Genomic DNA, 12,999 nt, shown 5'->3' with positions numbered 1-12,999 from the left:
AATCACTGGTTACGTTAAACCATTTGAAACAAGTAGGACTGTAAATGATGGTGACTATGGCTAACGTCACTTCGGATCAATATAGCAGAGCCCTTTTACTTTACCTATCAACTGGCTAATGCTAGCATGATGTAGCATGCTATGAGCTAATATACTTAGCATCTACGAAAGAACAGAACATATCTTTTTTCACAAAGAATCTGTCACAACTAACAACGATGTCTCTTACCAGCAACTACACAATGTATGACTATCAATATGTATTTAGTCAGACTGTGATAAGATATAGCCTAATGATAATAACAGCAACACTTATTTAGGTTAGATTATGTGTCGAAATCAGGTGTTAAAATAAGTGAGCGATGACGCGGTAGTGTCTGCAGCCAGCTGTCAATCATAGGTGTAAACACGCCCTTTTAGATTTGTTAATATAACATTAAAAAAAATAATTTCAGCGAGAAAAGAAAAATTGTGTGTATTGAAGCATCTTGAAAACTATTTTTTCGAATAAAAAGTTGTTGATACAAAAATAGTTTTAGATGAGAAAAGTGACACGGAAAGTTGGCTACTTGGCCATTGAAATACATGGGGATGGGCGGAGTTACACATTGTACTGCAGCCAGCCACCAGGGGGCTCTGGACTAACGCTCGCATCACTCTTAACAGACGGCACACTGTCCAGTTCTATATATACAGTCTATGGCCGGTTGCAACGTATGCTCATCAATACGTCATCGACACGCCTCTTTATGCAGACAGGATTCGACTCCATTTCGCGCCCATAGACATGAACTACGACGAAGTATCTTGCTCCGCCTTAACAATCTTTGGTTATACATTCGTAATCAGGTCTAACTCCGGATGTAAAAGGCACAGCCTTTGATCCGTGATCCCACAAAAACCCAAAACGCAACGAGGCTATAGGCTACTCAACTGTATTTGGTCTAGTCAAGCGAGGAAAGGAAATTAAGGAAATATTGGCACTAGTCTAAACTCTTTACAATACTTTGTTGTGATTGTATGTAGCCTATGCAGTAGCAGGTCTGGTTTTAATGCAGTGACATCCCTGTCCCTTGTTTGCAAAGATTTATCTGGATTCTATTCTAATGATATTATGTACTGTAATTGATGAAATCCCATACCTTACAGTTTTATGTTAACATGCATTATAATTAGGCTATATTGTTTCATCAATATCTCTCTCTACATCTTTACTCCTAAGAGATCTGCCTCTCTGTGATGCTATTTATATGTAACCATGGTGCCAGTCACCTTCATTAGTTGTGAAATATTCCTATTGTTCTCTATCATTAGGCCTACACAACTTTTCCAGCATTTTGTTGCCCCCTTCACAACTTTTACTGAAACGTGTTGCTGGTATCAAAATAAAAATGAACATATTTAACCATGAAATTTCTAATTTGTCGTTTTTGACATTTGACATGTGGTCTGTGTCCTTTTTACAGCTATATGGGTTTACGATTCGCAGATTGTCACATTCTGTTTTTATTCGCATTATAGGCTACGTCCCAACTTTTCCTGTGTTGGGGTTGTACGAATTTCTATTATGCTAAATGATATTTGAAAATAAGCATCGAAGCAGCTTTCCAGAGTATCCGAACAGCTGTTAGCCTATCTCTAAATATTGCCGGGTCAGTTAATTCCTATATGAACTTTCCTAAGCACAAACACTTTCCGAATGCAGCACATTCGTCTCCCTCTCGTTTCATTACCGCGTGCCATGTTTCAGTTTCAGCCACTCTCTTGATTCTCCGTTCTTCAGACCAATGGCTGTTACGCGCCTCGAGACCACACAGTGGCGCGCTATACACATAAATCTAACTAATTTCATACCTGGTCATGAATAAGCTTATGTTTCTATTCAATATAGCCTCCGTAGTAGGCCTATACATGTTATTGAAAAGGCTTTTCTACAGGGGGGGATTAATAGTGACAGCCAGTGTCATAGCTAGGACTTTTCACGTGCACGAATTTAAGTGTGTTGTGTCTCCAAGTGCGCAGCTGAGTGAATAAGACGCAAGGTTGTGGCAAAGGTAAAGATAACACGGGTTCAAACGCTATAAAAACAGTCATTGCTCGTGTCCTAATGTGAATGGGTTAGTCGCTGTTTAACCATTCCTTGTGCCACCTTGTTAAATTAATTATAAGAATGCTATTGGGTGTCTGGTCAAACCCTTAGGGACACGTAGATTCAGCAAGCACATCTGTGACTGAAACAAGAAACCTGTGTTGCAGATAGGTGTCGTGGGGTGGGTCGAGTTCAGGCGGAGGCGGAGGCGGGGGGAGAGGGGCAGGGGGGCCAGGAGAGACATTCTTTCGTGAGAGACGCCAAACCCCCATAGCCGACAGATGAAAGGAGCAGCGGAATATAGAAGCCAACCGTGAAGTGTCGGCGGTGACATCTCCATCAACAAACCATAAAGGAAGATCGACTTTGGAAGAGATTTTCGGGGAAAAGCTTCGCTCTGTCCATGGTGTGCGGAGCGCGCGCCTCCGAGCGCAGCCTGTATTCCGGAGATGCCCAGACAGACCGCGCGATGTGCTCAAAGAGCGAGAACATCTCGTCTCGACAGCATGTCTAACGGAGGAACGCCGCTTGTTGCTCTCACTGAAACACGAAATATGAATTCAATTTGTGGATATGAATCTTGAATGGAAAGTTTTCAGTCCATTCGAAAGGGTTTTACACCCTGCTTGAGGCACGCAGCAGTGATGGATTATTTTTTCAGGCGAAAGAGAGTTTTCAAGACTCTCTTAACTTTAGCCCTTGTTTTTGCCACCCTGCTGATGATACAAAAATTCAAGGTACTTGAAAGCAATATGAAGGAAATACATTTGGACGTTAAAAGCAGTTGGTGTGGGCCTGAGTGCCAATTAGTAAAGGGGAAATCCTCCATCAAGTCTCCCGCTGGAAATTATTCTTCGCCAGCTCAGGTCGAGGATTCGAATGCAGCTCGTGTCATCGTTACGAAGCCCAGCAGCCTGGCATCCTGGGACGTGGATGTGATCAACTGCACGGAAGATTCATCCGTACGGGCTAAAGATTGGTTTCGACGACTGGACTCGAGGTTTCATCAGTTCGTGCTTCACAGACATTGCCGGTATTTCCCCATGCTCATTGACCATCCAGAGAAGTGTCGAAGTGGAGACGTGGATCTACTCATGGTGGTAAAGTCCGTTATCGAACAACATGACAGGCGTGAAGCCGTGCGAAAGACGTGGGGTAAAGAGCAGGTCATCGATGGCAAAAGAATTAAGACTTTGTTTCTCCTTGGGACCCCATCAACTGGTAAGGATGCGAAGAACTTGCAGAAGCTAGTGGAATATGAGGATAAGATATATGGAGATATTCTACAGTGGGATTTCATGGACACCTTTTTTAATCTCACATTGAAGGAGGTGAATTTTCTGAAATGGTTCCACATTCACTGTTCCAAGGTTCAGTTTATCTTCAAAGGTGATGACGACGTTTTTGTGAATACACAGAACTTGGTGGAACTTTTCGGTTTTAAGACAGAGGAAGGCAAAGTTGATAATTTATTTGTAGGGGATACAATTGCTAAAGCCATACCCATCCGAAACCGCCAAAGCAAATATTATATTCCTAAAGAATTGTTTGATAAACCCTATCCTCCATACGTGGGGGGAGGCGGGTTTCTTATGTCAGCGCAGTTGGCCCGGAGATTGTTCGTGGTCTCCGAGGGGCTAGAATTGTACCCCATAGACGACGTGTTCCTCGGTATGTGTTTACAAAAGCTGCACCTTGCGCCGGAAATGCATCCAGGTTTTAGGACATTTGGGATCATGAAACACAGAAAAAACAGCCCCATGAACAGCGAGCCTTGCTTCTTCAAGAACCTCATCATCATCCACAAACTCACCCCGCAGGAGCTACTCAGAATGTGGGATATAGTGAATAACGAAAACCTCATATGCGCCAAAAGGACTCTCTTGTGATGCGTTGGAGTTAAAGGGAATGTTTTACCAGGACAGAGAGACGCAACTGACCTTGGACACCACCTTAAAACATTTCACTTTGGCACACACCCAGGACAACAAATGCTTCACAGTTCGAGCTGGCTATTTAAGATGAAATAAGCGTTACCCTGGATCAAAGCTACGGGAAGTGGTGTAGCCTAAGTGTTACTCCACGTCTATTTAGTAAGAAAAACACAGCTCACTGCGCAACAATCTATAGGCCTCGAATGAAACACGACTCTAGAATCGCTATGAATGTTCCATGCCAGTGTAAAACTGGAGAAATAAAAACACAACACACTGTGATGAATATTTTTATTATTATTATTTTATCATGAAACATTTTCTCTGCACACAAACAGAAACACTATGAGCGAAGGACACGTGTTGACTGCGTTTTACCCCAATCCCTGGGCTACAGGCCTGGACAAAAATGGATACGTGTCCCTGCTGAATCACCAGTTTGTTCTGGTAAAAAATACATTTGTGTATCTTGTACGAAATGAGGCACAGACAGTAGAAACCAAAGAGGACATAATCTTACGTGTGACAGAACCACCGCACTGTAGGCCATGTTGAACGGGCAAATGTTTCCCAGCCCTGGTGTGTCTGGCTGGTGTTGGTGATGTAATAAATGTTTTTTTTCTGTACAGGCATCTTTCATTTGCGTCTTAGTTGCAACAGTAGGCTGCTTAAAGTCTTAACTTCAGTGAAAGTACAAATAGGCCTAGGACTCAAAGGTCTTCACCTCACAATCTAATAGATAACCAATAATATACATAAACAAAAGAATAAAGGATAGTTGCTTGTGTGGACCATTAGAGATTGGTAGGCTAATAAAACAAATCAGTAAGATAAGATAAGATATTAAGATATACTTAATTATTTATACTTTATTATTTATTAGTAAGATAAGATCATATTAATTAGTAGTACTAAGTAGGACCATAGCTATAGTATGTCCAGTTGGCTCTAGTGATCTAATCCAACTTCATTACATTTTTTGGCAATTTTACTAAACCAGATATAGAAATGTTTTTATTATTAAATAACAGTGACATTTTTCCTTAAAATGTAGTGTTGATCAAAGCAAAAAAAAAAAAAAATGCTTTCCTTAGCAAAAATAATCAAATGGAGTACATTGTTATTCAGTTTGGGACCAGACAGAGATGGCTTGGCAAAGCTTTATGTACTAAATCACATTAAACCAGACAGAGATGGCTTGGCAAAGCTTTATTTACTAAATCATGGATCTCTGTACACAAAATGGGGCTGACAGTACAGTGTGTTGAGCCCCTGCGCTCGCTCCTCTGCCACACTAGGCTCCTCTCTCACTCGTCAACAAGCACTCACAAAGGAAATCAGCTCGGCCTCGGCGTACTGTCCTCTCAGTCAGAACAGCTTAACATTTCAGGAGGGTTAAACAAGTTTGCATGGTGCAGGGGAACTCAAATGATTTCCCTCTATTTAAATGACAGTGTTTTTGTCAATAGTTGCTGTTGTATTGTCTTTTGACAGGCTGCTTGAGAGAGTGTTCCCTATTCCCTTATTGAGGAACCTTCATGTGATTTGGTCACTGGAACCAGTTGTGCAATTGCATGACAACAATGCTTAATATGTTAACCAATGTGTCATCACCTTGAAGCTCACATCTCAATACTCTAACAATACTCTAACAGGAAACAAATGTGTTAATGAGACCGGCGTGTGTGTGTGTGTGCGTGTGTGTGTGTGTGTGTGTGTGTGTGTGTGTGTGTGTGTGTGTGTGTGTGTGTGTGTGTGTGTGTTGGCTAAGAGGCTGCACATCATTTACTGAAGGCCAACCTGATAGTATCCATCTGTGTAACACTGTTGAGATATGCTATCTCAACACACCTTTTAACAGCACATGTGTCTGTGTTACATCAACACACCTTTAAAAAGCACACATATGTATGTGTGTGTGTGTGTGTTGCAGACGAGCACATGCTTATATGTTAGCTAATGATTCTTGAGATAAGGGACTAAACATGTCCTACATCAAAAAGTTGCTTTTTTCCGCAAAAATCTTTGAAAGAAATGGTTCATTATAAAGGACCTGTGTATACTCATGACATAAATTTAATATATTTTGTATATCCTCAGCAAGAGGATATGCACATAAAACATAGAATACCTTTTGATGTGTCTGACAGAGTTGACCAAATGAAATTATTAAGTGAATAAATGTAGATTTTCCCATAAAAAGTGTTTTTCATATAAAACCTGTTCCCTTTTATGTTGTTGTAGCTAAGAGATGTATCTATAGACATAGCAAGTTTAAATTAAGTAGGAAAATATATTAAAGACTTAAAAAGTGTTTTTGTCCCTTATCTCAAGAATCAGTGGTTTACATTACTCACTGCTGTTGGGCTAAAAACTGCCACGAGCGCTGTGAACCTGACACTTCTTTCACAAACACCGTTTAGACAAAGTGTGTGACAGCTGATAGAAACCAACTCTGAACTGGGCTCTAATACGCCCTGATCTAGTGCTGGACTGGACTGGGCTCTAATACGCCCTGATCTAGTGCTGGACTGGGCTCAGGTTGGCAGCCACCTGAGAGTCTGGCCTGGGCGTCAGGTCTAGACTGGGCGTCTGGTCTGGACAGGTCTGGTTTGGTCGGGGAGTCAGGTCTGAGGGGCTACCTGTGGTCAGTCAGGGACGGGAGTGAGCTACCTGTCTGCACATGTCAGCGTGATGCTAAAGCTCCACATGGGAAACTGTACACAGCACTCTGGACTGCAACACCACACACTCGATGCGTTCGCCATCTGAACACACACTCGATGCGTACGCTATCGGTACGCCATCTGACCACACACTTGATGCGTACGCCATCTGACCACACACTTGATGCGTTCACCATCTGACCACACACTTGATGCGTACGCTATCGGTACGCCATCTGACCACACACTTGATGCGTACGCCATCTGACACACTGAGCTTGCATTTGTGTGTTCCCAGTCCACTGTGTTTGTCCTGCCTTGCTGATGCTGATGTGATGGTGTCTGTCGCACTGTTCTGCTATCGTCTGGCCCCGTGTGTGTCTGTTCTGCTATCGTCTGGCCCCGTGTGTGTCTGTTCTGCTATTGTCTAAAACACTCACACAGAGGAGTTAGGTCTAATCTAGGAAGCGTACAAATTCACCACAAACTTGAAAAGAAATAATCTAATGTAGAAAGTATAAACTCACACATGTTAAAATACAGAATGAAAGAAAAAACACAAATAAAATGAGGGGAAGTAATTTCAAAGCTACATACAAAGATACTTTTATAAATAAATACATCTAATGAATAAATATTATGGCCTCCATTTGGTAATCGCATATTCATAAATACTGTTCCATCTCTGTGTTTGGCTGCTGGGTACTGGACATTGGACTGGGTCACCTGCCTGCCCCCTCCAAGCACAGCCAAGCACACAGCGCTCCATGTCCAGCAGGAAATTACATCATGTTTTTGGGGAAGGGGGTGGGTCTAACTGATTGCTTCTGACTGTTGCACTGAAACCTGTTCCCCTTTTGTCTCACTATCCTGACACACACACACACACACACACACACACGCCACTGCAAGTTGTTAAAAAACACCAATATCCACAAACTCACATAGAAAAACATCACACACACACACACACACAGATGAACATGTTTAAAAGCCTAGGCAGCACTGGAAGGCTGGGGTAATACCACTGGGTGTGTGTGTGTGTGTGCTGTTTATTAGGAATCGCAGCACCTGAGCCGGTCTACTGAAGGGCGTGGTGTGTGTGTGTGTATGTTTGCTTGTGTGTGTGTGTTTGTGTGTTTGTGTGTGTGTGTGTGTGTGTGTGTGTGTGTCTGCATGTGTCTGGATGTGTGTGTGTCTGCATGTGTGTGTGTGTGTGTGTGTGTGTGTGTGTGTGTGTGTGTGTGTCTGCATGTGTCTGGATGTGTGTGTGTCTGCATGTGTGTGTGTGTGTGTGTGTGTGTGTGTGTGTCTGCATGTGTGTGTGTGTGTGTGTGTGTGTCTGCATGTGTGTGTGTGTCTAAATGTGTCTGCATGTGTGTGTGTGTGTGTGTGTGGTAGAATCATGTCCAGCGGAGGCTCCTCAGCAGGGGGTCCTGGCGGCCGTCTCACCTCTTGGTGGGCACCCCGTGTGCCCCTCGGCCGTCTCTGGAGGCTGGCGCCGGGATCCTGGTGCCCCTGCCAACCCCTCTGCCCCTGGCACCCGGCACGGAGCCCCTCGATGCCCCGCCACCCGGCACCTTCCCTGGACACACAAAGGAAAAAGCCTCCATGACTTGACCTCCACATTTCCACACCTCCTGCAGTCCTCTGGACACTGGTCCTCTCAGCTGCTCGGTTGTGGCAGCGGACAAAGAGTCCGGTCATGTAGAGCTTTGAAAGCACATTTGAATGTCTGCTTATGTGTGTGTGTGTGTGTGTGTGTGTGTGTGTGTGTGTGTGTGCAGGGAGAGAGAGGGAGGGCTAGAAGTTACATTATATTTGCATTATTTGCATGCAGACATGTAGGCTCTAATCACTAAGTGCACAGCTGAGAGGATATAGACAAGGCAGCAGTGGATAACCCACACGCACGCACGCACAACAGTCTGAAGTAAGTCAATGAGTCTAAGTGAGCTAAATTGCTGATGGGGGGATGTGTGTGTGTGTGTGTGTGTGTGTGTGTGTGCATGTGTGTGTGTTTGTGCGTGTGTGTGTGTATATGTGTGTGTGTGCATGCGTGTGTGTGTGTGTGTGTTTGTGCGTGTGTGTTTGTGCGTGTGTGTGTGTGTATATGTGTGTGTGTGCATGTGTGTGTGTGTGCATGTGTGTGTGCGTGTGTTTGTGTGTGTGTGTGTGTGTGTGTGCATTTTTCTGTGTGTGCATGCGTCTGTGCATGTGTTAAAATGGGTTCTGGTGAATAAACTGCATGTATGGTGCTCTTTCTTCTGTGTTTACAGGGAATGTGTACATTTTTGTCTGTGTGAAAGAGAGTGTGTGTGAGAGTATGTGTGTGTGTGTGTGTGTGTGAGTGTGCATGGTCAGTGTGCTTTTGGTGCTTATGTGTGTCTATGATGCTCTTTCTTCACTATTGTGAGTGAATTAGTACAGTTTAGCTAGTGTGTATGAGTGTGTGTGAGAGAGAGAGCGTTTTTGTGTGTGCATGTGTGTGTTTGTGTGTGAGTGAGTGAGAAAGAGAGCGAGAGAGAGAGTGAGTCTGTGTGTGTGTGTGTTGAGTGAGGCGGTCATGTGTGTATGTATGGCTGTCTTTCTTCAGCGGTGTTAGTTAGCAGGAGCTGAGGTTGAGCCCAGGCATGAATGACTCACCTTGTGACAGCTGAGGCCTCTGGGATAGCACAGTCCGCCGCGCGTTCTGACTGCAGCCCTCTCTGCTCATCAGGTGGCACTTCCAAGACTACGGGTAGAACACAAGTCACAGTCCATGAGTGTGTGAGAGTGTACCCTGTGTGTGTGTGTGTGTGTGTGTGTGTGTGTGTGTGTGTGTGCGTGCGTATGTGTGTGTGTGTGTGCATGCGTATGTGTGTGCGTGCGTGCATATGTGTGTGCGTATGTGTGTGTGTGTGTGTGTGTGTGTGTGTGTGTGTGTGCTTGCATACAATATACTTAAGCAATAAGCTCCGAGAGGCTGTAGGTTACGCTGATTCTACAACAGCTAAGGGCTGTTGTTAGGCACAACGTGCTAGCGGAGTAAAACCCCCCTTAGCTGTTGTAGAATCAGTTTAACCTACAGACTCGAGGGGCTTATTGCTTTTCTAAAACTGTTACTTACTTACTAAATACCTGGCAAAGTTTCATAAAGTAAAGGCGCAGCAACTAGAAATGGACCCGATTTATTCATATATAAATCACTCTTCCGCCAAGAAATATATTTCCTCTATCTGAATGGTTCAACTTTTGTATCAAGATGTGGTAGCACAGTAATTAAGAACGAAATGCAGTCAAGGTGTATGTTTATGCTGGATTTTACAATGGCATGGAACGCGATTCATCCAATCACAATCAAGGACCGGAACTATCAGTTTTAGAATGTCATTTTATGCGCATGCAGCACTTAAAGTGTATGTGTGTGTGTATTATGTAACCGTACGTTCACACCGCCGCCGACGTGAGCTGCAAAAGATACAGGAAGTCATTTATTTTCAATGGAAGATACAGGAAGTCATTCATTTTCAATGGAAGATACAGGAAGTCGTCTTCTCTCAGCTGCAAGAAGTTGCAAATCTGTCTTGAGTGACCAGAGTGTCAAGCAGAAAGTTGAAAGTTGGTCAACTTTATGCTAATAAGCTATGATGCGGATCAGCGGCAAGCGACCAGCAACGTAAAATGCTGCCACATCAGAGCGGGCAAAGCGTCCAAAGCTTCCCCGTACTTTTTGACGAGCATCCTTAACAGGGCGGCCACAGCCTCTTTTGCAGCTCAAGTCGGCGGCGGTGTGTATGTACAGTGAGAGTGTACTATAAGTGAGTGTATGTGTATGTGAGTGTTTCTTGTGTGTGTGTGTGTGTGTGGCTGAGCGCTTACCCAGCCCCCCCCCCCCTCCCCCCTGTGTTGTACTGAAGCATGCTGTGTGTTATTCTACATACAGAAGCCCTTTCACCCAGTCTCTGCTCACACACACACACACACACACACACACACACACACACACACACACACACACACAGCCTCCTTGTACAGTCAATCTCTCAGTAGACCAGCACTGGACACGGACACACACGCACACGCACACGCACACACACACACACACTAATCCACAATCTCCATTCAGTAATGCATAAACCTCCCACTGTAGCCAGTTGAAGCACAGCTAGATGTGCTAAAGCTGCAGGTGGTGTATTAGCCCAGTGAGTGAGAGCAACACAGCCACTTGCGTGTGTGTGTGTGTGTTTGCTCTGGGTTTAGTCTCTGTATCAGCCCAGTGTTTGTGTGTATGTGTGTGTGTCTGCTCTGGGTTTAGTCTCTGTATTAGCCCAGTATGTGTGTGTGTGTGTGTGTGTGTGTGTGTGTGTGTGTGTGTGTGTGTGTGTGTCTGCCTGCTCTGGGTTTAGTCTCTGTATTAGCCCAGTATGTGTGTGTGTGTGTGTGTGTGTGTGTGTGTGTCTGCCTGCTCTGGGTTTAGTCTCTGTATCAGCCCAGTGTGTTTGTGTGTGTTTGCTCTGGGTTTAGTCTCTGTATTAGCCCAGTATGTGTGTGTGTGTGTGTATCAGCCCAGTATGTGTGTGTGTGTGTGTGTGTATCAGCCCAGTGAGTCTTTGTTTGTTTTTCCCTCTGTGGGTGCAGTTCCTGGAGGTACCATCATTTCATGATCCCCCCCCCCTTTATACACACAAACACACACACACACTTAAGTTACACACCCCACCCTGCTCCACACACACATTCACTTTCTTGAATTTCCCCATGGGGATCAATAAAGTATCTATCTATCTTTCTATCTTAAGTTACACACCCCCACTCTGCTCCACACACACACACACACATAAGTTACACACCCCACCCTGCTCCACACACACACACTTAAGTTACACACCCCCACTCTGCTCCACACACACACACACCTCCCAGGTTGGCCATGGAAAATGTCACCAGTGTGTGAAGCATAACCCGCCTTCTGTTTCCCTGATAGTGTGTTCTCCCTGCAGAGAGCAGGAAGCCCCCCCCCCCCCCCCCCACACACACACACACTCCCTTCACCCTTAACCCAGCCACCAGGGCTAAACAGTAAGAGTACAGTAATGTTTAAATCCACACACACACAAAGATGCTGCGGGTTTGCTTCAGGTCCGTAACGACACACTTATTTGACCGGCCAGGGCACTGGAGAGCTTAGCCTCTGCTCAGCAGTCACCACACACAGGAATGTAGTCATGATTTTCTCTAAATAAATTAACCACGTCAATCAAGTCAAAGAAATACGGGGATTTGCTTGGACAAGTGCCAGATTAAGAGCAATGTGGTACAGCTGTTCTCGATTGCTTTGACCTGCCTAAAGAAATTGGGATCTACTTGGTCTTCATGAACACCTTCTTTGCACAGCAGAAGACATCTCTTGCTAATGTGTTCACACATTTTCATTGGGTTCACACATTTCTCATACCCTTTTGCAAAACAGATAACACAGATGTCATTTAAAGACCCCAAACTCTATTAGTTTCCCCTTGCTAAACAAAAGAAAAAAATCTTTTCACAGGTGGTAGAGAAGTCTGAATCTCTGATACACCTGTGTGAAACTCCTTTGCACAATTCTTCAATGAGCAGTCATTCATTATCCATAAGAGATAGCATGTCTGTTCTGTGTTGCTATTCGCAAGTGTGGATCTAAAGCACATTCAGAGAAAGTACTGTACTGCCTATTTGGTGAAGAAAACGGTGCAAAAGGTGTTTACTGTAGGTCCAGTTGTAGTTCAATGAAATGTGTCTCGTGCTTACTGTAGGTCCAGTTGTAGTTCAATGAAATGTGTCTCGTGCTTACTGTAGGTCCAGTTGTAGTTCAATGAAATGTGTCTCGTGCTTACTGTAGGTCCAGTTGTAGTTCAATGAAATGTGTCTCGTGCTTACTGTAGGTCCAGTTGTAGTTCAATTAAATGTGTCTAGGTGTTTACTGTAGGTCTTAAATGTCAATAACAGTTACATCTTAGGAGGAATGAATACATTATTTTTTATTCAGTACATTTAGTCTTTTCACTGTTTTTTTTCTGATACCAGAAAAATGAGAAAGAAATGGAACAGACATAGCAAAAATGCTCATTTTGAGAACTATATTTTGCATTTTGTTGTCCAGTGTATAATGATTGATTGAAATCACGCAGTGATTTGACGACAGGATGTGTTGTTTGAAGGCAAGTTGTGCGTATGCTACATGTTTTAAGTGTCTTGAGAGAGTAGCTGTGTTAACTGTTTTGGAAACGTGATGTCAGAGTTGACACCAGCGCTTGAGCGATCAAGACAAACTGCAGTACAGGCAGCCTGG

General features: G+C 44.0%; 2 protein-coding genes and 1 long non-coding RNA gene across 4 annotated transcripts in view; 2 read left to right on the top strand and 1 right to left on the bottom strand.

Moving 5' to 3' along the window:
* The first annotated feature begins 2,366 nt into the window (after positions 1-2,366).
* Positions 2,367-4,309, top strand: b3gnt7l (UDP-GlcNAc:betaGal beta-1,3-N-acetylglucosaminyltransferase 7, like). Its single transcript, XM_042097495.1, has one exon. It carries the CDS (start codon positions 2,674-2,676, stop codon positions 3,976-3,978), a length of 1,305 nt encoding a protein of 434 aa, XP_041953429.1. The 5' UTR covers positions 2,367-2,673; the 3' UTR covers positions 3,979-4,309.
* A 3,336-nt stretch (positions 4,310-7,645) lies between these two features.
* Positions 7,646-12,999, top strand: part of LOC121713145 — a 17,854-nt gene continuing 12,500 nt past the window's right edge. Inside the window, exons 1-2 of the long non-coding RNA XR_006032748.1 lie at positions 7,646-7,720; positions 9,217-9,227. This is a non-coding gene — a long non-coding RNA (uncharacterized LOC121713145). The remainder of the gene's footprint in view (positions 7,721-9,216; positions 9,228-12,999) is intronic.
* The window catches only part of cep104 (centrosomal protein 104), a 75,793-nt gene continuing 70,784 nt past the window's right edge, over positions 7,991-12,999 (bottom strand). The window contains exons 21-22 of one of the 2 annotated variants that reach the window (XM_042097482.1): positions 9,336-9,423; positions 7,991-8,274 (exon numbers count right to left, since the gene is read on the bottom strand). In XM_042097482.1, coding sequence (XP_041953416.1) covers positions 8,138-8,274; positions 9,336-9,423 — 225 coding nt within the window. In that variant the 3' untranslated portion in view covers positions 7,991-8,137. Of the gene's footprint in view, positions 8,275-9,335; positions 9,424-12,999 lie in introns of those variants that run through there. The other variant, XM_042097483.1, reaches the window with a different exon arrangement.

Source organism: Alosa sapidissima, chromosome 7 (genome assembly GCF_018492685.1).
Source record: "Alosa sapidissima isolate fAloSap1 chromosome 7, fAloSap1.pri, whole genome shotgun sequence".
NCBI lineage: Eukaryota > Metazoa > Chordata > Actinopteri > Clupeiformes > Clupeidae > Alosa > Alosa sapidissima.
Note: the sequence above shows the minus strand (reverse complement) of the source record. Positions and strands in the feature narration are given on the sequence as shown.